General features: G+C 51.8%; 1 protein-coding gene across 2 annotated transcripts in view; it reads left to right on the top strand.

Annotated features, from left to right (window-relative positions):
• The first annotated feature begins 5,006 nt into the window (after positions 1–5,006).
• GRIK3 (glutamate ionotropic receptor kainate type subunit 3) overlaps positions 5,007–20,326 on the top strand; it is a 131,847-nt gene continuing 116,527 nt past the window's right edge. Inside the window, exon 1 of one of the 2 annotated variants that reach the window (XM_071453468.1) lies at positions 5,007–5,497. In XM_071453468.1, the coding sequence (XP_071309569.1) occupies positions 5,383–5,497 (115 nt within the window). In that variant the 5' untranslated portion in view covers positions 5,007–5,382. The remainder of the gene's footprint in view (positions 5,498–20,326) is intronic. The other variant, XM_071453469.1, reaches the window with a different exon arrangement.

Raw genomic sequence — 20,326 nt, 5'->3', positions numbered from 1 at the left:
ACAGAGTTAAAACCTCTCTTAAAAGGGGCACCGAGGCACAGAGTTAAATCCTCTCTTAAAAGAGGCACCAAGGTACAGAGTTAAAAGCTCTCTTAAAAGAGGCACAGAGTTAAAGCCTCTCCCAGAAGAGGCAGAGAGTTAAAACCTCTCCTAAAAGAGGCACCGAGGCAGACTTAAAGCCTCTCCCAAAAGAGGCACAGAGTTAAAGCCTCTCTTAAAAGAGGCACAGAGGCACAGAGTTAAAACCTCTCCTAAAAGAGGCACAGAGTGAAAGCCTCTCCCAAAAGAGGCACAGAGTTAAAGCCTCTCTTAAAAGAGGCACAGAGGCACAGAGTTAAAACCTCTCCCAAAAGAGGCACAGAGTTAAAGCCTCTCCCAAAAGAGGCACCGAGGCACAGAGTTAAATCTCTCCCAGAAGAGGCACCGAGCAGACCCAAACTCCTCCTGCAGCACTGCCGTGCCCAGCTCAGCATTCCTCAGTGCCAGCACAGCTCCTGGATGGTTACATCCGAGAGCAATGAGGGATTTGTCTTTCCAAACCAGCTCTGGGTCTGCTGGTAGGTAAAACCAGCACTGGGAGATAAAAGGAACCATGGAAAGGATTCCACTGATTGGTGAATGGTGAAAGAGATTTGCTTTTACAAATAAACTGTAGGTTTGGTGATAAATGAAATTGGGCATTGAAAGGTGAAAGAAACAATGGGGAAGGAAAACCCCTAAATTCCATAAGAATTAAAAATTAAAAGGGAGGGTTGTACATTAGAGGGGAGTCTTTGGGATCAGGTGTTCTGGGAAGTCTGAACCTCTCAAGTACTTCAGCAATGGGGAAAGAGAGAAGGGAAATGCAGCTGGGAAATTGGGATAAAAGGGGAGGCTGTGTCTTCTAAAAATCTGAGAGACCCCAGGGGATGCCCCATGGCCTCTGTCTTGATTGGAATAAAGTTCCAGGACTCCTCTGTCACCTTTTTGGCCATAAGCCTCTGGTGTTTGTGGGTGCATTTTCCTAACACACCCAAAGGGATCCTCCTTTCAGGATCTAAACTTGCCATCAAAACCAGGAAATCTGCTGTGGCACAGCTGCAGGAGCCAGGATTAACCAGAGCGTGGGGTGAGACCGGGGAGGGAGGGAGGGAGGAAAGGAGGGATGCTTCATCGTGGATCTGCGATCCGCAGGCTTCAATTCCATTTAGCAAGCCGTCAATCGAGCTGCGGGTGTCACAGCGAAGGGCCGGAGCCGGGACGGTTTCAGTAGAGGGCACTCAAGTCCCAGAAATCCGCATTTCCCAGGTATTTTCCCTCTCTGATGTTTTAGGAGCCGACTTCGGCACATGAATCTCGGTAATGCGAGCACTGAGCCTCATAACTCAGATTGATTGTGGTTCTATTAGACCTGATGCATATAAATCTAAACAAAACGCATGTGGATGGAGCTAATTCCAACGAACCAGTTTAGATACCATTACAGAAATAAAGAGAAGCCTCTTTTTCTTCATTAGAATTGAAAAATGCTGTAGCTATAGAAATGCTTATGTCTCTTTCTGCCAGGTTCACAGTTCTGCCGCTGCTCTAAAGCATTAGTCTGATTTGAAAATGTCTTTCTTCAATCAGCATTTTCCTCTAGATATTAATAGTCTCAACACTATTTCCCACTTTTGCAAGTGGTTCCCTTTCATACTCAAAAATAAGAGATCTTAAATCAGTGTCTTGAGAACACCCATAAAACCACAAAGCTTTATTTGTAGGTGAGAGGGCTGAATTTTTTACGTATATAAAAACCCCCATAAAATGTACACAATTTCAAATCTGACCTGTGTAATACCTGGAGCTCTAAATACCACACATATTCATAGTAAAAACAGCAGCACGAAAAAATAACATCCAAATATCTTCTCAACAAACTCAAAATAACGAATCGACTTCTCCTCACTGGTACACTATGTTCACAAGTTATAAATACACCAGAGTTTGCATTAATTGATACACTCTTAAATGATGAATTACCACATTAAAGCTATTTTCACAGCACTTATGAACTGGGCAAATATCTTGTATTTTTAGCATTGCTGTAACAAGCCATCCAAAGCCAAAGCCCTCCTGCTACCTTTGATTGTCCTCAAGGCACAGCCAAAGATTCCTGAAGAAAATCCTGACTCAGCTTGGAGTAAATCCTGCTCCCCAGGCCAGCATCCCAGCCAGAGCTCTGGGTCCATGAGGAGCTCTACCAACCTTCCAGGTTCCTCCTTCTTTTGTCCAGCCACGCTGCCTGTGCTGTGATTGTCCTTCACAGCCTGGCTCTGGCTCCAGGGGAAATCTGGCCTGGCTGCTGGAGGTCACTGCTCACAGGTCTGGGTCCAGACAGCCCCTCCATGGGCACCAGAGAAATTGAGTCTTTGTATGGGGAAAAAAAAAACAAACCCAAGCAGTGATGGAGCAACACTTGAGAGAAGTTTCCAAAATGCCCTCTTTGTAATCCTGCCACAGAACAGACCTGGATGCTGCCCAGAGAGGGGAGAATTGCCAAGCCACACAAGAGGGATGGGATGGGGACAGTGTGGGAGCAAAAAGGGAGTGAGACACAGCCATGGTGGGCTGGGGACAGTGTGGGGATGTGGGGACACAAAGGGAGGGTGGCACAGCCATGGTGGGCTGGGGACAGTGTGGGGATGTGGGGACACAAAGGGAGGGTGGCACAGTGGTGTGGGCTGGGGACAGTGTGGGGATGTGGGGACACAAAGGGAGGGTGGCACAGCCATGGTGGGCTGGGACAGTGTGGGGATGTGGGGACACAAAGGGAGGGTGGCACAGCCGTGTGGGCTGGGGACAGTGTGGGGATGTGGGGACACAAAGGGAGGGTGGCACAGCCGTGTGGGCTGCTCTGCTGAATGCCCTCGGGTTGCTTTGGGAAGGAGAAGCCATGGAAGCAGCCCTGGAGTGCTCCTCTGCCCGTGCCCAAGCTCATGCTGTGGTAATTTCTGGTACAGGGCTGCTCCTGTCCTGCCCTCTCTGACCCACACGCAGGAGATGAGGACTGTCTGTGACCTCGACACACCCATCTGCCACTAATCAAATAATTTAATACAAAATAAGCTGTTTGTGCTGGCTCTGCAGTAGAATCCAGAGCCTTATCAGTGCCTGGTACTGACAGAAAGGCAGGAAGCAGCATCCCAAACTAACAGAATATTTCCTCCCAGCTACAGTTTAATTTAAACTCTCCACAAAATCAAACCTCTGCTCCATGTGCTGGAGTCTGCAAAGAGCAAAGAACAGCCACAGCCGAAACAGCCCTTTTTACCTGCTCCCTCCCAACAGCTTTGTGGGGCTTTTTTATCTGCAGGTGCAAAGAGTCACCAGGTTGTGACATTTAATTTTATACCAAGTTCACAGAAACAGCTGTCCTTCACTTAAGCAGTATTTAAAGAAGTTTTCTTCCGTGCCCTTTTGCTAAATCTTATCCACGCTGGATGTCAGGAGGGATAAAAATATCCTTAACACGAGCCACTCTTTTCTGTAACCAATTTGGCACAGGCAGGAAGGTTCGGGCTGGGAGCTGGAGCCTCGGCCCTGCCCACAATCAACACCAACACCCCCTCCTCCGGGCCTGGAGGGGGCTGAGCAGCCCCTCTGCCTCTCTGCTCGGGGCTGAGGAAGGAGTGAGGCGTTCCCTCCACCACGATGCAGGGATGAGACCCCAGCTGCACCTTCCCATCGCACCGGGGAGGCACCGCAGCGTCTCCGCCAGGGGCTGGTCCTGCCCTGGCCGCGTAGCCAGAGGTTTTCCCAGATTTTCCTTAGGATTCCGTGCTGATGACGGCTCCCTGGCAAGTGCCCCACTGCTGGTGTCCCATCAGTCAGAGCCCAGACACCGCTGCAATGGGGAATCCACTGCGTGTCCACCTCCCCGCAGCGGTCCCGCAGAGGCGACAGCCAGCAACTTCTCTTTGAGTTGTAGATCAATGACGCCTTGCATTATTGCAGTGTTCCTCCTCCAGTCCACACACCCCGGCTCCCAAAACCTCCTCCGGGATGGGGCTCTGGAGATCAGCGTTTCAGCATGCCGGGCTTGCTGCTGGGGAAAGAGACGGGCGAGGAAAATTAAAAAGATGAGCAGATACAGAGTAATAGTATGTTTGTAAGAAAATTAAAGATTTGCTCTTCAGCTGTTCCAGGCTGGAGTGAGCAGACAGCTGGCAAATGGGAACGATTGGAAATGATGGAATAGATCAAATTATTTAAATAAGAAAAAAAAAAAAAAAAAATTCACCCTAGCCTGGCCCAGCACGTTGACAAAGCAGCTCCCGGTCCGCGGCACGGGCAGTCCTTTGTCTCTGTCACCGAGGTCATTAAACTCCGGCTGCGGAGCGCGGCCCGGGCGCTCCGACCGCTGCTGCAGCGGCCCCGGCCCCGGCCGCCCCCGGGATGCCGCCCCCAGCCCCAAACCCCCCTGCCCGGCCTCTCCCGGCGCCCGACGGCGGCGACACCGGGACCCCGGAGTCATAAGGGACCCCCGAGCCTTTGGGGGACACCGGGACCCCGGGGTCATAAGGGACCCCCGAGCGTTTGGGGGACACCGGGACTCCAGGGTCATAAGGGACCCCCGAGCGCCTGGGGTCGGGAGCAGAGGGAGCAGAGGCGCTGCCGGGACCCCCGGGACCCCTTGGCCATCGCCCCCCGCCCCGCGGTGCTCGCCGAGGGTCCCCTTGGCATCCCGGCCCGGGGGAGCGGGCGGGTGACAGCAGTGTGTCAGTGTCGGGGTGTGAGTGTGTCGGGGGGTGTGAGTGTGTCAATGTGAGTGTTGGTGTGAGTGTGTCGGGGGTGTGAGTGTATCGGGGGGTGTGAGTGTGTCAATGTGAGTGTTGGTGTGAGTGTGTCGGGGGTGTGAGTGTGTCGGGGGGTGTGAGTGTGTCAATGTGAGTGTTGGTGTGAGTGTGTCGGGGGGTGTGAGTGTGTCGGGGGGTGTGAGTGTGTCGGTGTGTGCACGCTCCACTCCGGGGCTTTGCGCGAGCCGCGCATCAGCGGTAGGAGGGGACAGAGCCGCTCCTGGGGCGCACCGGCAGCCCCGGCTCCGCAGGTGCCGCCCGACCGGCACCGGCACCGCACGGCTCGGTCCGGAACAGCCCTGCCCGGCTCGGCTCGGCTCGGCTCGGCTCGGCTCGGCTCGGCTCGGCTCGGCTCGGCTCGGCTCGGCTCGGCTCGGCAGGACGCGGAGGGGAGCGGCCGGAGCTGTGGCTGCCGCGGGACGGGCCGGCGCGGCCGCTCTAAGATGTGCCATGAGCCGCCCGGCCCCGGCGCCGAGCGGCCGCTCCTGAGCCCCGGGCAGCAGCCGCCCCCGTCCCCGCTGCCCCTGGGGCCGTAGGGCCGCGCCGGCCCGCGCCCTCCCCAACGATGCCCCATCTCTGGCCGGCGCTCCGCCGCGTCCTCTGGGAATACTGGGCAGCGCTCCTGGTCGGCGGCTTCTGGGGACAGAGCTCGCACGGGATGCCGCATGTCATCCGGATCGGTAAGCACCGGCGGCGGCCGCGGGAGAACTTCGGGGCCGGGCGGAGAGCGCGCTGCCCGGGGGATGCGGTACCCGGGGCTGCGGGATGCGCTGTCCGGGGCCGGGGCGGAGGTCCCCGGGTGAAGGATGCGCTGTCCGGGGCTGGGGCGGAGGTTCCCCGGGTGAAGGATGCGCTGTCCGGGGCCGGGGCGGAGGTTCCCCCGGCCAAGGATGCGCTGCCCGGTGCCGGGGCGGAAGGTGCCGGCGGCGCGGTGAGGCGGGGGCTGTGTCCCGGAACGGAGCGGGCAGCGCTCCCGGTGCGAGCAGCCGCCCCGGGCGAGGTGCGATGGGGGTGCCGGGCACCTTGCGAAGAGGAGAGGAGAGTGCTGTCCCTCTGTCCCTTTCCCCGGGGAAAGGGAACGCTTTGCTCCGGAGAGGAGAAATGCTTTGCCTCTGGAGAGGGAGGATGCTGAGCCCCCAAAGACGGGGGATGCCGAGCACCCCGAGAGGGGGGATGCTGATTCCCTGGAGAAGGAGGATTTTTGCTGACAGAGGTGGGGGATGCCGAGCCCCCGGAGAGGGGGATGCGGCTGCTTGCGGTACCCGGTGCGAGGAGAGCTGTTGAGCCTGCGGCAAGAGGGTGCTGTGCAGGGGTGCTTTGACCCAGGGCTGGATGTGCCCAGAACAAGGGACAGACAGCCCGAGGGGGCCCGCGGCACCGAGTCCCGCTGCCTGGAGGATGCCAGTGGGCTGGCTCCGCTGCAGCTGCTGCTGAGGACCAGGCGTGTTTCATTAAATTGCTGAGGTTCTGGGGAAAATTAATTTTTAATAATGTTACATAAAGTAATTGCACAGATAACATCCTGGGAATGAGTCTGCGATCTTTCTTTTTCTAATTAAACGAGATACTTGTTTTAATCATGTCATGTAAAGAACGGTGCTGATTTCTGTTGCATCCCATGCACTTTGCCATTGGTACACATTCGCGGGGATTTGCTGTCTGCCCACTAAAAATTACAAGGACAGGTTTACCTGTCTTTTGACAGTTCAGATTTTATCCTAGAGAAACCAGTGAAAACTGAATAGATTTGTGAATAATATTAACTGGAAAAAAAAAAAATTGGGTCTTAAGCCAGTGCAACTGCACAGCAGCAATGTGAAAACCAGAAAGAGAAGAATGCTGCTCCTGAGGGACAGGTGCTTTTTGAAGTGAAACACTGTCACCTCCAGCATGGCTTGAAGTGGCTGCATGGCCCAGATTGTCTCGTGGACAAGGGCTTGATTCCTGCAGCTTGAGCATCTGGTATCCCCCAGACTTCCGTGGCTGGGGTGCTCCAGGCAGATGTTACCCCGTGCACATTGTAGTGGCAGAAATCTTGGTGGAAAAGGTTAATGGATCTGCCTCCGGGCCTGGGGCCGTGGCGGCTGCTGAACTTTCACCAGAGCCAAGCTGTTTAGTATGCTCAGCCTCCTCCTGGAACAGCTGGAAATGTTTTGTGCCGCACAAACCCACTCCCAGGAAGGCTCCGTGGCTGCTGACAGTCCCACTGCAGGAGCGGGGAGGAGGCGTCCTGCTGTGAGACCCCCGCTCTGCGTGCCACCAGCCTGTCCCCAGCGCCAGCTCCGCAGTGCTGGGGTGGCAGAGTTTCCCTCCCCGGCAGGTCCCAGGGCTCTGATGGCCTTTGGGACCGACAGCCGTGTGCGGGGGGGCTGTGGCAGCTGGGCTGCCGGGCTGGCAGCTCCTCCTGCTTTGGGCTTGGCAGCGGCGGGGCCGATTCTTGGTGGCCAGAGCCGGCTGCTGCCAGGCTGGAGCCCCGAGGAGGCGGCCAGGGGCGGCTGCAGATGTGGCAGATGCTCGTGGGGAAATGGGCTGAGGCCGCTGGGGCTGGCGGCTGCTGAGACTCCAGGGAACACTCGCCTGGCTCATGGGGGACATTCAGGATACTCAGGAGTATCCCTGGGGGCTCTGTGGAGAGGTTTAGTCTCGACTCTCAGTGCCTCAGTTGTCCTGCAAATGGATTTTCCAGGCTCAAAGCAATTGCACAAAAGGACAGAGGAGATTTCAATGCAGACGCTGCTGCCAGCCCTCCACGAAAACACTCGGGTCTGCTGCAGCTCTGCTCCCCTTCACCGGGCAGGCAGGGAGGGATGGAGGCAGGGAGGGAGGGATGGAGGCAAGGAGAGAGAGATGGAGGCAGGGAGGGATGGATGGAGGCAGGGAGGGAGGGATGGAGGAGTCAGGGATGGAGGCAAGCAGGGAGGGATGGAGGCAGGGAGAGAGAGATGGAGGCAGGGAGGAAGGGATGGAGGCAGGGAGGGATGGATAGAGGTAGGAAGGGAGAGATGGAGGAGTCAGGGATGGAGGCAAGGAGGGATGGAGGCAGGCAGGCAGGAAGGGAGGAAGCGTTGCCCACTGCAGGAGCACAGCTGTGCCACTGCCAGCACTGCCGTGCCTTCCACAGGAACGCTCGGGCTTTACCTGCTGAGAAATCCCACAACAGCCAGCCCCTCATCGAGCCACCTTCTTGATCACTAAAGTAAGAAACTTAAAAGATCAGGAGAAGGCTTTAATCGGGGCTGCAGGGAGATCTGTGTTTACCTTCTCTTTCAGCTAAAACTGGCATCATTTTGTGACCTCTTTTTCAGCCCACTGGAAAACTGCAGCTTCTTGCCCTGCATTAATTTGTGCAAAGATGCCCTGGCTTTCAAGTAATTATTTTAATTATTAGGTTATGACAAGACGTGCAGAGCACTTAAGTAACTATTGGTTTAGCACTGAAAATCAAACCAGAGAGAAAGCAGGTAACTTCTCAAAGCTCTCTTTTTTCCTTGTGAAGCTGACTATTAAAATAAATACAGGGAGAGATATCTAAGAAAGGGAAGAAAAAGCCAAAAGCGCTCTTTCTCTCACCAGTAAAATATAAATATTTAATCTACACATCTAAACATAATCTATACATGCACATGTACAAAGAAAATCTGTGCCTTGTTGCAGGATGGGTTTTTAAAGCAGGAGTTTATATCTGAAGCTTCTTCAACAGCTGCTCGGTTATTACGCAATCTGTTAAATATTTGAAAAAGCCGTATCAGAAAACACCACCCGAGTGCTCAATTCAGCTCCGAGGTGCCCTGGAGCAGAGGCAGAGGAGGGTGGTGGTGAGAGGAGCTGCCCGTGCCCACCCCGCTGAGGGATCCTGCGCTGCTGCCCGCCCTCGCTGCGGCTGAGCCGGGCACTTCACACCTGGCAGCAGGAGCAGCTGAGCCTCTGCACTCTCGCAGCCAAAGGAGTGCCAGGAGGAGCTCATGGGACCGTGCAGAGCCCGTTTGTCCAACCCTGCACTCGGATTAAAAAGCAGTTGTAGCACCCTTGAGCACACAGACAGAGCCTGATGCCATTTTGCAGCGCTGATGGCACCGTCCCTAACAAAGCAGGGCGGGATGGCTGGGATAGGTGGAGCAGGACTGGCGGCTCCAGACCCATTTTGTTGCTGAAGCATCATCGGGAATTCCTCCGAGTGCTGCTTTTGGGGGATGGTGTGTTAGTGAGACACAGTGCGGATCGGCTGCCAATGGGCTGAGATCAGTAAAGGGTAAAGAACAGACCCCGGGCACTGGGCAGGCAGCAGGAGCTGGGTTTGGGGGGTCCTGAGTGGGTTTGCACCCAGGAGCTGGGTTTGGGGTGTGCTGCACTCAGGAGCTGGGTTTGGGGGGTTCTGAGTGGGTTTGCATTCAGGAGCTGGATCTGGAGGAGGGGTCCTGAGTGGGTTTGCACCCAGGAGCTGGGTTTGGGGTGTGCTGCATTCAGCAGCTGGATCTGGGGGGTCCTGAGTGGGTTTGCATTTAGGAGCTGGATTTGGGGGGTCCTGAATGGGTTTGCACTCAGGAGCTGGGTTTGGGGGGTCCTGAATGGGTTTGCACTCAGGAGCTGGGTTTGGGGTGTGCTGCACTCAGGAGCTGGGTTTGGGGGGTTCTGAGTGGGTTTGCATTCAGGAGCTGGATCTGGAGGAGGGGTCCTGAGTGGGTTTGCACTCAGGAGCTGGGTTTGGGGTGTGCTGCACTCAGCAGCTGGGTTCCGGGGGTCCTGAGTGGGTTTGCACTCGGGAGCTGCTGAGGAAGTGACTCCACTTGGCCCTGCTGCCATCATTGCCCTTGGCCACCCCACTCCTGCCAGGAGTGCCCCTGCTGTGTCCCCTGTGTGGGCAAGGGGACAGGCAGGTCCCACCCTGCCCCTGGGTCACCCCAAGCCCAGCTGTGTGCCCCTCTGCAGGAGGAGTGTGCCAGGCCAGGGAATGGGTTCATTTTCCTTGCTGCATCACCTCCACGTCTGGATCTTCACTTTTGTGCCGGGATTTTACTGAGCTTCTACTCCTGCTGATATTTGTGGCAATAATCCCACCTCAAGCATGTCTGACAGTCCCACTCCTGTATCTCTGAAGTCACTGTGAGCAGGATCAGTCTCCAGCAAAGCTTTTAAACAAACAACCCTGCGTGAGGAATTTATCAGATTTTATTTCTTGTAGTGTCTTTCGGAGCTGTGTTTGCATAGAGAAGGGGTCAGAGCATCGATTGTTTGTATGATTTGCAAGTAACACAGAAAATACAATCAAATTGGAAATCCTGTGAGAAAAATATCATTGATTATTTTACACAAATACATAGAAAACAAATTCTGGGGATAATTATCCTGCTCTGTGTGATTGGCTTTTCTGAGGCTTATTATGCCTGTCAAGAATTTTATTTTGAAACCACCTTCCCACACTCTGCAAATGAAGTTGTATTTTTAAAAATAAAGCAGAAACAGGCTTTTCCAGGCTGAAAAGGCAGCACCCAAGGGCTGGGAGCTGCACATCCACAGGGGACATGAATGGGAATCCTCAGCAAGGCAGCTCCAGGGTTTTTCTGCCCAGCTCCTGCCTGGTGACCAGAGTGGCCAGCGTTCTTTGGGGAGGCTGGCAGGGGATGGCACCAGGCTGGTTTTAAATCACTTATTGCCTTTGTAGCTTCTGCTGCATTCCCCTGGGCATTTCTGTGACCGTGCACCCACTGCTCAAGCATTTCATGGTTGATAAAGTTATTTCAGGTCACGAGACACTTTGTGTGTCAGATAACACATTCTGGTAATTTCAGCAGGATAGGAGGGCGGCAGTGTAAATTGTTTGGTGGTAAATGAATTCTGAATACATTTGAATAACAATGTTAACTCTTTATCGCAGAATAGTCTAATTATTTGATCTTGGCATTCTCTCGAGAACTTCATACAGGAAATTAAGATCAAACTACACAGCAGAAAAGAATAGACTCTCATTTATCACGAGGCAGGAGAGACACCAGAGCAGACAGCTCCGTGCTGGGCTCCTGCCTTGGGGCACTTGGGCACCCTCGGGCTGGGGGCAGCAGGGGCTGGGCACAGCTTAAGGGGTGGGGGAGCCTTGGGGGGCTGGTTGTGAGTGGAGAGAGGTGGGTGCACATCTCCTGACACTGGGACACTGTGAGACACTTACTGGGACACAGTGACACTCACCAGGACACACTGACACACTCTGGGACACACTGACACACTCTGGGACACAGTGATGCACACTGGGACACACTGACACACACCAGGACACAGTGACACTCACCAGGACACACTGACACACTCTGAGACACAGTGACACTCACCAGGACACAGTGACACACACCAGGACACAGTGACACACTCTGGGACACAGTGATGCACACTGGGACACCCTGACACTCACCAGGACACAGTGACACTCTGGGACACACTGACACTTACCAGGACACACTGACACACACCAGGACACACTGACACACTCTGGGAAACCCTGACACTTACCAGGACACACTGACACACTCTGGGACACAGCTACACACTCTGAGACACACTGACACACTCTGAGACACACTGACACACACCAGGACACACTGACACACTCTGAGACACACTGACACACTCTGGGACACACTGACACATGCCAGGACACAGTGACACACAGTGGGACACTGTGACACCAGGACACAGTGACACACCTCGGACACTGTGACTGACACACACCAGGACACCCTGACACACACCAGGACGCTGGGACACACCCTAGGACACACTGACACACACTGGGACACTGGGTCACACGTGCCTGTGGCACCTCCTCTCGTGCTGCAGTGTCACATCTGGTTTTACCACCAGCAGGTGCAAATCCCCCTCTCTGACCCCAATCTCTGCCTCTCGGGTGTTTTTATTAACGAAACCAAGCAGAGGCTGATGTTGGGAGAAGGTTCCTGTAAAGCCCACCCGGAGCGACACTGAGCTCACTCTGTCCCCGGCAGAGCTGGCTCCCTTTTCCTGGGCAAGGAGGCGCTCCTTGGGTACAGAGCAGCGCTTGCAGGGAATTAGCGCTGCCGAGGGAATCCCAGCCTCCCCGCCTGTCGCGATATGCGCTGGCGCCCAGCCGGGCCCCGCATCGGCAGAGGGCAGTGCCCCGCCGCGGCTCCCGCACCGTCCTGCGGGGCAGCGCGGATCCACAGCGCTCACACCGAGCTGTGCCGGCACAGATGCGGTGCTGGAGTCTCCTCCCAGAGCAGAGGGGATCCACAGCGCTCACACCGAGCTGTGCCGGCACAGATGCGGTGCTGGAGTCTCCTCCCGGAGCAGAGGGGATCCACAGCGTTCACACCGAGCTGTGCCGGCACAGATGAGGTGCTGGAGTCTCCTCCAAAGAGCAGAGCGGATCCACAGCGCTCACACCGAGCTGTGCCGGCACAGATGCGGTGCTGGAGTCTCCTGCTGGGGCAGAGCGGATCCACAGCGCTCACACCGAGCTGTGCCGGCACAGATGCTGGAGATGCTGGAGATGCCGGAGATGCTGGGGATGCTGGAGTCTCTCCACCCAAACCAGCACGAATCTCCAATGCTCAAACAGAGCTGTGCCAGCAGAGATGCTGGAGATGCTGGAGATGCTGGAGTCTCCTCCCGGAGCAGCGGGGATCTCCAGCGCTCGAACCGAGCTGCGCCGGCACAGATGCGATGCTGGAGTCCCTCCTCCCAGAGCAGAGCAGATCTCCAGCGCTCGCACAGAGCTGTGCCAGCAGAGATGCTGGAAATGCTGGAGTCTCCTGCCGGGGCAGAGCAGATCCCCAGTGCTCGCACAGAGCTGTACCAGCAAAGCTGCGGTGCTGGAGTCTCTCCTCCCAAACCAGCACGGATCTCCAGCTCTCGCACAGATCTGTGCCAGCACAGATGCGGTGCTGGAGTCTCCTGCCGGGCAGAGCAGATCTCCAGCTCTCGCACAGAGCTGTGCCAGCAGAGCTGCTGGAGATGCTGGGGGTGCTGGAGTCTCTCCTCCCAAAACAGCACGGATCTCCAGCTCTCACTCGGAGTTTGCCAGCAGAGATGCTGGAGTCTCTCCGCCCGGAGCAGCACAGATCTCCAGCGCTCGCACCGAGCTGTGCCCAGCCGAGCTGTGGAGATGCTGGAGTCTCTCCTCCCGGGGCAGAGCGGATCTCCAGCGCTCGCACCGAGCTGTGCCAGCAGAGCTGCCGTGCTGGAGTCTCTCGTGGAGGAGACACAATGGCAAATCCGCCCGGCGCGGCGCTTGTAGCCAGCATTAAGCCTCCTAATCCGGTGTAATGTGTGTCTCCACCAGTTTCGCAATCTCCTTCGCCTCCTCTCGGCTGCAGCTTTACCGCGATGCTGTCTGGGCTGTTCCCTGTGCACAGCAGAGTCTCTGGGAATGGCAGATAGCGAGTGGAAAGCACGGAGGGGGGATAGAGGGGAGCATTGAGGGCTGAACGAGAGGATAAGAACGGCTCTACGGCAGGAACAGGAGTGCTGTGCCCCTTGGGGAATCCAGCTCGGTTTGCCAGGCAGGGATTGTCGCAGTGTGGGCCGGTGCAGAGGGGATTTCAGTGGGATGGGGGGTCATGCATTGATACATCGATTCGTGTTATTGACAGTGAAAACAGGGACGATGCGCTGCTGTTTACCACTTGTAATAAAGACTAAAACAGATGCGGGTCCTTAGCACAAACGAGAGCTCTTAAAGCAGGTGGAGGGCTCAGCTCATTGCTTTGTCATTGCTCCTGCACCAGCTTTGCTTTGTGGTTGCATTTGTTAACCCCTTCTGCCTCCTCTCACCCCCCTTTGCTGTGCTGCCCCCGGGGAAGCCACAGCTCCAGTGCTCGGGTTTGCACTGTGAGACTCCCACCTAGCCAGCATTACCTGGCTCCTTGTGCTTTAAATCTGCAGCGAGACTCTGAGCATGAACACACAAATACGGATGTGACTGCTCTGTTATTTCTGGCAGGGAAGATCATCAGCAAAACGTGGTTCAGCTGCAAACGGCTGAGGAGAGCGTGGGGTACCCCTGCGTCAGAGGCAACCCCAGAGCTGCTCTGAGCTTCCCCCACGCTGCTCAGCTCTGCAGCACTGGCAGGAAGAGAGGAGAGCAGACACCAGCCTTGGGCACCACACAGTATCTCTATTATTCAATACTTCAGTCCAGGGACCTCGTTAGGCTTCGGCTTTTTTGCTGCGCCCCAGCCAACAAGCTGCACTCCCCTGTGTGGGGTCAGATTCAGAGAATAAAAATAAGTATTGGGAAGTAATAAGGGAACAACTGGCACATTCTGTGTCAGCTCGTTGTGCCTGGGACATTCAGCACAGCAGTGTGACCTGGAAAGCAGCAGGAACAACTGGGCTTCCAAAGGCACAGACCCTGTGGGGACGTTTGGAGAAGTTTTTAAGCAGACAGATAAACCAAAGGCACAAAACAAAGACTTAAAATTACATAAGTGTTCAGACAAATTGGTGAATTTGAGCCTTGCACTTTGCTCATTGCTCTGGAAATTGGGCACTGGGGATCTCCTCTAAAGGGTACCCATCTCCCCTGGACTGGAGCACTCAGTGTTACACAGGCTTTTGTGACAAAGCCCAATTTCTCCTTGGCACCTGCAAGCAGCAGCTTGGGTGGAAATGGTGGTTCCTGCCTCCAGTAAGGACTGGGATGAGGCCACTGACTGCCCTGGCCCTCATTAGCAGGTAGTGACATCTGATGGCTGCAGCATGGCCTTTGCTCCCACTGGGGACTTGGGGGTGAGCAGAACAGATCTCTGAACTCACCAGCTCCCAGGTGAGTAGGAAGGTACATCATTCCTAAAATAACAGAGCTGGCTCTGCAGAGCCCAAACTCCATTAGAGCCGTGGAAGTGAACGGGGAGAGAGCCGGCGGCGCCGTGGGCGGCTCCCCCCACTCTAATGAATAGACGGCTGTCAGCTCGCACTCTTCTCCCAGGATGAAGCAGTAAATAAAATCTGGTGTAACCCACAAATTTAGCTGAGTTACGGCTGTCTGTGGGGACTGAGGTGTTAGACTTGTTGGTTAGTTTTGCAGTGAATTCAAAGCGCTCTGAGGGAAGTCACCGCAGTGATTTTAAATTCCGCCCTCTGCGAGACACCGTGCCTGCCTGGGCTGAGGGGGATTTTTCCTGCCTGCAGCAGAAGTTTTGTGCTGGGAACAGGGTGGATTCTGTTCTGAATGGAACAAAAAGCCACAACACCTGCTCAGCAGAGGAGACAAGGCTGGATGTCACAGAACCTCAGAATGCTTTGGGTTGGAAGGGACGTGAAAACTCAGCTCATTCCACAATCTCAGAATGCTTTGGGTTGGAAGGGACATCAAAGATCATCTCATTCCACCCCTCCACATGGGCAGGGCACCTTTCACTGTCCCAGGTTGCTCCAAGCCCTGTCCAACCTGGCCCTGGACACTTCCAGGGATGGGGCTGATGTACCCCTGGGGCTCTGTCACTATAGGACACGAAATAAAACGATGCACACACACTGTTGTTCTTAAGGTAAAAAGGGGGAGTTTATTTTCTGACTCTAATTTATAGTTTTCTAAAAGTGACAGTGGATTGGAGGGTGACAGTGCCACCTCTCCAATGACACTGGACAAACCAACAGTCCATCAAATTTCCTCTATAAAATAATGAAAAACAATAAGTTATTTACAGAAAGGGTGTGAGAAAGCTCGTTACAAGAACGTAAACATCAGAAGGCTTAGAAAATCTTCAAAAATCAGGGCAACAGGGCTCTGTCAGATCACCCTGCCCACTGCTGGCACCAAGAGCAGCCCCTCAGCCATGCCAGGGAGGTTCCCTCCCTGCAGAGCCTTGGGACAGACACCAGTCCTTTAGCACTGCAGAACTCTGAGCTGATATTCTTTTATCAGATGTGCAGCAAAAGGTACATCATGATTAGCCTTAAAAGCTTAAGCTTTTTCTTTGCCTGTGCGAGACAGATTTATAATATTTCCCCTTCCTTTTTTAACACAGGATTCTTAGTGCGGACAGTGATTTATGGAACAATCAATTTCCTTATCTACGTAACACATTCAGGTGATCCATCAACGCCAGATAATCAATCCAGCTCGGGATTTTAAGTGTATATATGTATACTTGTATATATATTTTCCTCCTGTACTGTTGTCAGGCCAAGTAATGTCTCCCTTTCTTTGCTCCTTTCCTTTCCCAGTGACTTCTGTTTATGGTGTGTAAAAGAAACCCCCCGACGTTATATTACACCTTGTAAGTTTTACAGTACTTGAGAGGTTTATGTGCTATGAATGTAAAGGGCAATGCAATAACGCAAAGGGCAGTGAGACATTTTTAAGCACAGAAGGATATACACAGAGCTGAGGAGATAAATCTGGGTGGATAATCGTCCCACTGTGTCTCTCCTATTTATGAGAGGAAAAGACATTCGCTGCAAATCATGCTTCAGGTCACTCGTGCTCTGGGCTCTGCTCTGCTCTGCATTATTGGCTGCTTTAACTGCTCTTAATCTGCTTTGAGGTCTCTGCCCTGGTTTGGAGCAGTGTCCTGGCCCAGCAGAGGGGGCTCAGTACAGGTGGGGAGTGATTCCCCATGGCTGGGGGGGTATATTGGTGCTGTGCAGCTCAAGGACTGGTGTGAAAAACTCCAATCACTTGTTTTAAAATTTTTGAAAGTTTAATAGTAATAAAATGGTTATAAAAATACTAATATACACACACACACACACATATATATAAATATATAAAATAAATTTATACCTAAAATTTATATTGTATAAATATAAATATATAATATATATAATATAAATATAAATAAATAATATATATTCTAGAAATATATAATATATAATATATAATATATAATATATAATATATAATATAAATGTATAAATAAAATCATATTATATATATAAAAATTAGAGCAATAAGAATTTGGACAATCACAGTTAGGACAATAAAAAAGCAAAGAATTTCGAACCTTTGGATGCTCTCTTCAAAAAAGCATGCCAGCTAACAAAGGATTAACCCTTAAAAGCAACAGCCTGTTGCATATTCATACATCTCATACATGATGCAAACATTCCTTTCAAACTAGGGATTTTTCTGTTTATTGCCAACTTCTCCCCCTTCATCTTGTAAATCATGGTTTGGCTCCATGGAGCCTGAAAGGAGGCAGAAGGAGCCTGGTTCTTCCTGCAATATTTCTTCTCTTTGGGATTTTAATGTAGTTGTTATCTCTGCACAAAGAATTTCTTGATAATCTTTATCCATTCCTTGAGCTAGTTAGAAAAGTATCTTACATCGCATAGTTTCTATTTTAATATTATGTTGTAGCCTAAAACTATATTTAACACACTGCTTGAAAGGATTAATACAGCAGAACTTTCTAACATAACACATATAATATTCATTTTGATATTTGTGAAAAGCCAATCACATAATAGGCATTTTTCACAACTGGGGTATGTGGAATTTGATGTGTCTGTCCTCTCCGAGTTGGGAAAGGGCTGAGCTAGGGAAGGAACTGTAGGAGGGAGTAAGAGGAGTCACAGCTGCCAAATCTGGAGCTTATGGGTGGTTGAGCTGGGAAAGAGGAGCCTGGGTTCAGCCTCCCACAGTCTGGGTGTTCGCTCCTGGGGTTTGGGCTGGGCAGGAAACTGTTCTGAGAATAGGTCTGGGAACTTCAGCTGACACTGTTCCGGCAGGAGAGGAACTTCTCCTGGGGGCATTCAGATTTCTGAAACATTCAAGCTATGAATCCCTCTCAAATGTGAATATTCAGAAGTCAGCATTTGCAATTAGCAGTAGAATTGGAGACAAAATGCCGTTTGTTTCAGAGGTCAAGAGAAGTTGTACACAAAGGTCACTGTTCCATTCAAAATCCAATTTGTTTTTTGGGCTTACTATGGCAGAAATGCTGATGATTTTGTTATTGCCACATGATAAGTACTTTCTGTGCAGGAAAAGATTTTGCCTTAATTACTTTCAGTTTTAACTGTCTGGGGCAGAGATGGGATTTTCCTGATTTGAACCATCTCTTCAAAAGAGACCGCGACCAAAAACCTCGTGGTGTGGCAGAGCCCCATGGAGCTCCCAGGGGCAGGAGCTGGTGGCTGCTGCCCTGTTTGCCATGGTGGCAGCAGCACTCCAGAATGTCCCTGGGATGGGAGGAGAGGAGAAGAACCTGCAAGAGAATCCTCTGAATCCATGTCCCTCCCATCCAAGCAGTTCTGCAGAGCCCAGTGCCTCCTGCAGCTCCAGGTGCTGTTTGTTTCAGCAGCAATGCCATCACCATTTTAAGCTGAACCAGGGACCTGTAAAAAGGGTGTTCTTGGTTTAAATCTCTGGTCTATAAAATCTTAAGGACCTGCTCTTTCTTTATAGGGAAAGAAACCCATTTTCTTCCTCATTTTATGCACTTTTCTTCTTGCGAGTTTTTATTTCTGCAAAAGCAGTTTTTGTCATCTTTGCTTTGACGAAATTCAAAGTAAGACCCTGGATGTTTTGCTTCAGGGTGGCATCTCAGCTTGGCTCATAATATTTGAATGGAAATAGGATCTTCAGTTTTCTTTCCTATTCATCTACATCACGGCAAAAGGGTTGTCTGGAATGGGTGTTGCAAAATCTTAGATGAAGCAGATAATATTTTTTATATGGAGGGCTTGTCCCTGCACAGTTTATCAAATTTCCTTTAGGTTAAAGTTACAAATGAGGTGTTGAATACAAAAAATGCTCAGTTCTTTGAGCAGCTACCTTCTACCCTGTGGTGTATTCCAATAGCCAGGACTGACTTTGGACGTGTGCCTATCTATTTATAAATGATCAGTAAATAAAATGCTTAGAACCATCTTTACTGAATTTTCTTAGATGTTAATGCAGTGGTTTCTATTTGGTTTTCTTTTCTGCAGTGCAACTTCATCTATGAAATGTGGCAATTTCCTCCTGCTGAAGGGAGAGCAATGGCTCAGAACAGCCAAAATCCAGCCTGGGCTGCAGATCCCTCTCTTTACACTTAGGATTTGCATTTACTTTAGAATTTTTCTGAGGCAATTCTCACTTAATTGACTGTCACTCCCTTTCCTTCTGTCTCCTGCTCCAAGGATCACACACACACTTGGTGCCCCTGGCACAGCCACTCCCTCTGTGACTTTCATCTCAGCTGCTGAACTCCCCTCCTCATCCCCAGGCCTCAAAAGTGGAGGGAAGAGATGAGCACAGCTGAAATCCTGAACAAGCTGTACTTCCTGGTATTTTAAGAAAATGCTGAATTTTAAGAAAATCCAGAGTTTCCTCAGCAGCTGGATGAGATTTTTCACTTGGGAACAGAACCCCCAGAATGTTCCTGGCTTCCTAAAGATGCTGTGAGGTGCCACCAGCCTGGGTGACAGCACTGGTGACACTCTCAGCACCCACACTGACCCCACCACCATGTGCACATGATTTAAAGGGAAGTTTCCCCCCAGCCTGGTGACCATGGATATTTAATGCTGGCCCAGGCACCTCTATATTTTGTGTTATAGGCCTCTATATTCAGTGTTATTAAGGTCACTCTATGTGGTTACACGACTCTTTGTGCTCTTTGAGGGTTTGTGGGGAAACCAATTTCCATATGAATTATGGAAGTTGATACCAACAGGGCTGTAATTCGTAAATTGTTCTGACAGCAACATTTTGTAACAGAACACAGGGAAACCAGGGTAATAAAACTTGCCATTAAGGGAGTGGACTTGTGAGTCCTAGAAAGAAATCTTGTCCAAGGATTATTTATGATCATTGCACACCAAAATGTGTTTTTGCATTTTTATTGCTGGCAAATTACTTGTAAACCCACCAGGGAGCTAATGATTTTTCCTCTGAGGCCATGCAACTTCATTTTGGTTTATATATATATATATCCATTTCTGCCACCAGTTAAGCTGTCACTTTTGATTTAGATTAACCATAATTATTTCGAAATAGCTCAGGTGTTAAAGGGTTAACTGTCCTTTGACTCCAGCTGACAAAATCCACAGGACAGTGATTCCAAAGGAGAATGGTGGTGCCTGGGCAGCTTTTCCCTGGATCACTGGAAAGGTGCTAACCACCTCTAATGGGGAGCACGGATTATTTATGTTCTTCTGCTGCTTCTCATTAATTTTTCAGAGCACTTGCTTGAAGAGTTCCGACTTCTCTGCTCCTTCATTAGTGTTGCCTGCTCAGCAGCGTGCAGCAGGGGAGGTGACACTTCTGAAAGGAGATTTCTGCTTTGCAGGGGGAGAACAGCAGCAGGAAGCTCTGGACAAGGAGCTGGGAGCAGGGACAAGGTTTTAGAGAGGTTTTTGCCTCCCCAGCAGGGCTGGCTGGTGCAGGGGCTCAGTGGCCTGAGCCTGCCCGGTGGCTCCTGTGAAAAATGCCAATCACTTGTTTTTAGAATTTTAAAAGTTTGATAGCAATAAAATGGTTATGAAAATAGTAATAGAATTAGAGTAATAATAATTTGGACAATTTGGATTAGGACAATATGAGACAATAGAAA

This window comes from Agelaius tricolor, unplaced genomic scaffold (assembly GCF_023055355.1).
Source record: "Agelaius tricolor isolate 1412-34295 unplaced genomic scaffold, bAgeTri1.0.p SCAF_36, whole genome shotgun sequence".
NCBI lineage: Eukaryota > Metazoa > Chordata > Aves > Passeriformes > Icteridae > Agelaius > Agelaius tricolor.
Note: the sequence above shows the minus strand (reverse complement) of the source record. Positions and strands in the feature narration are given on the sequence as shown.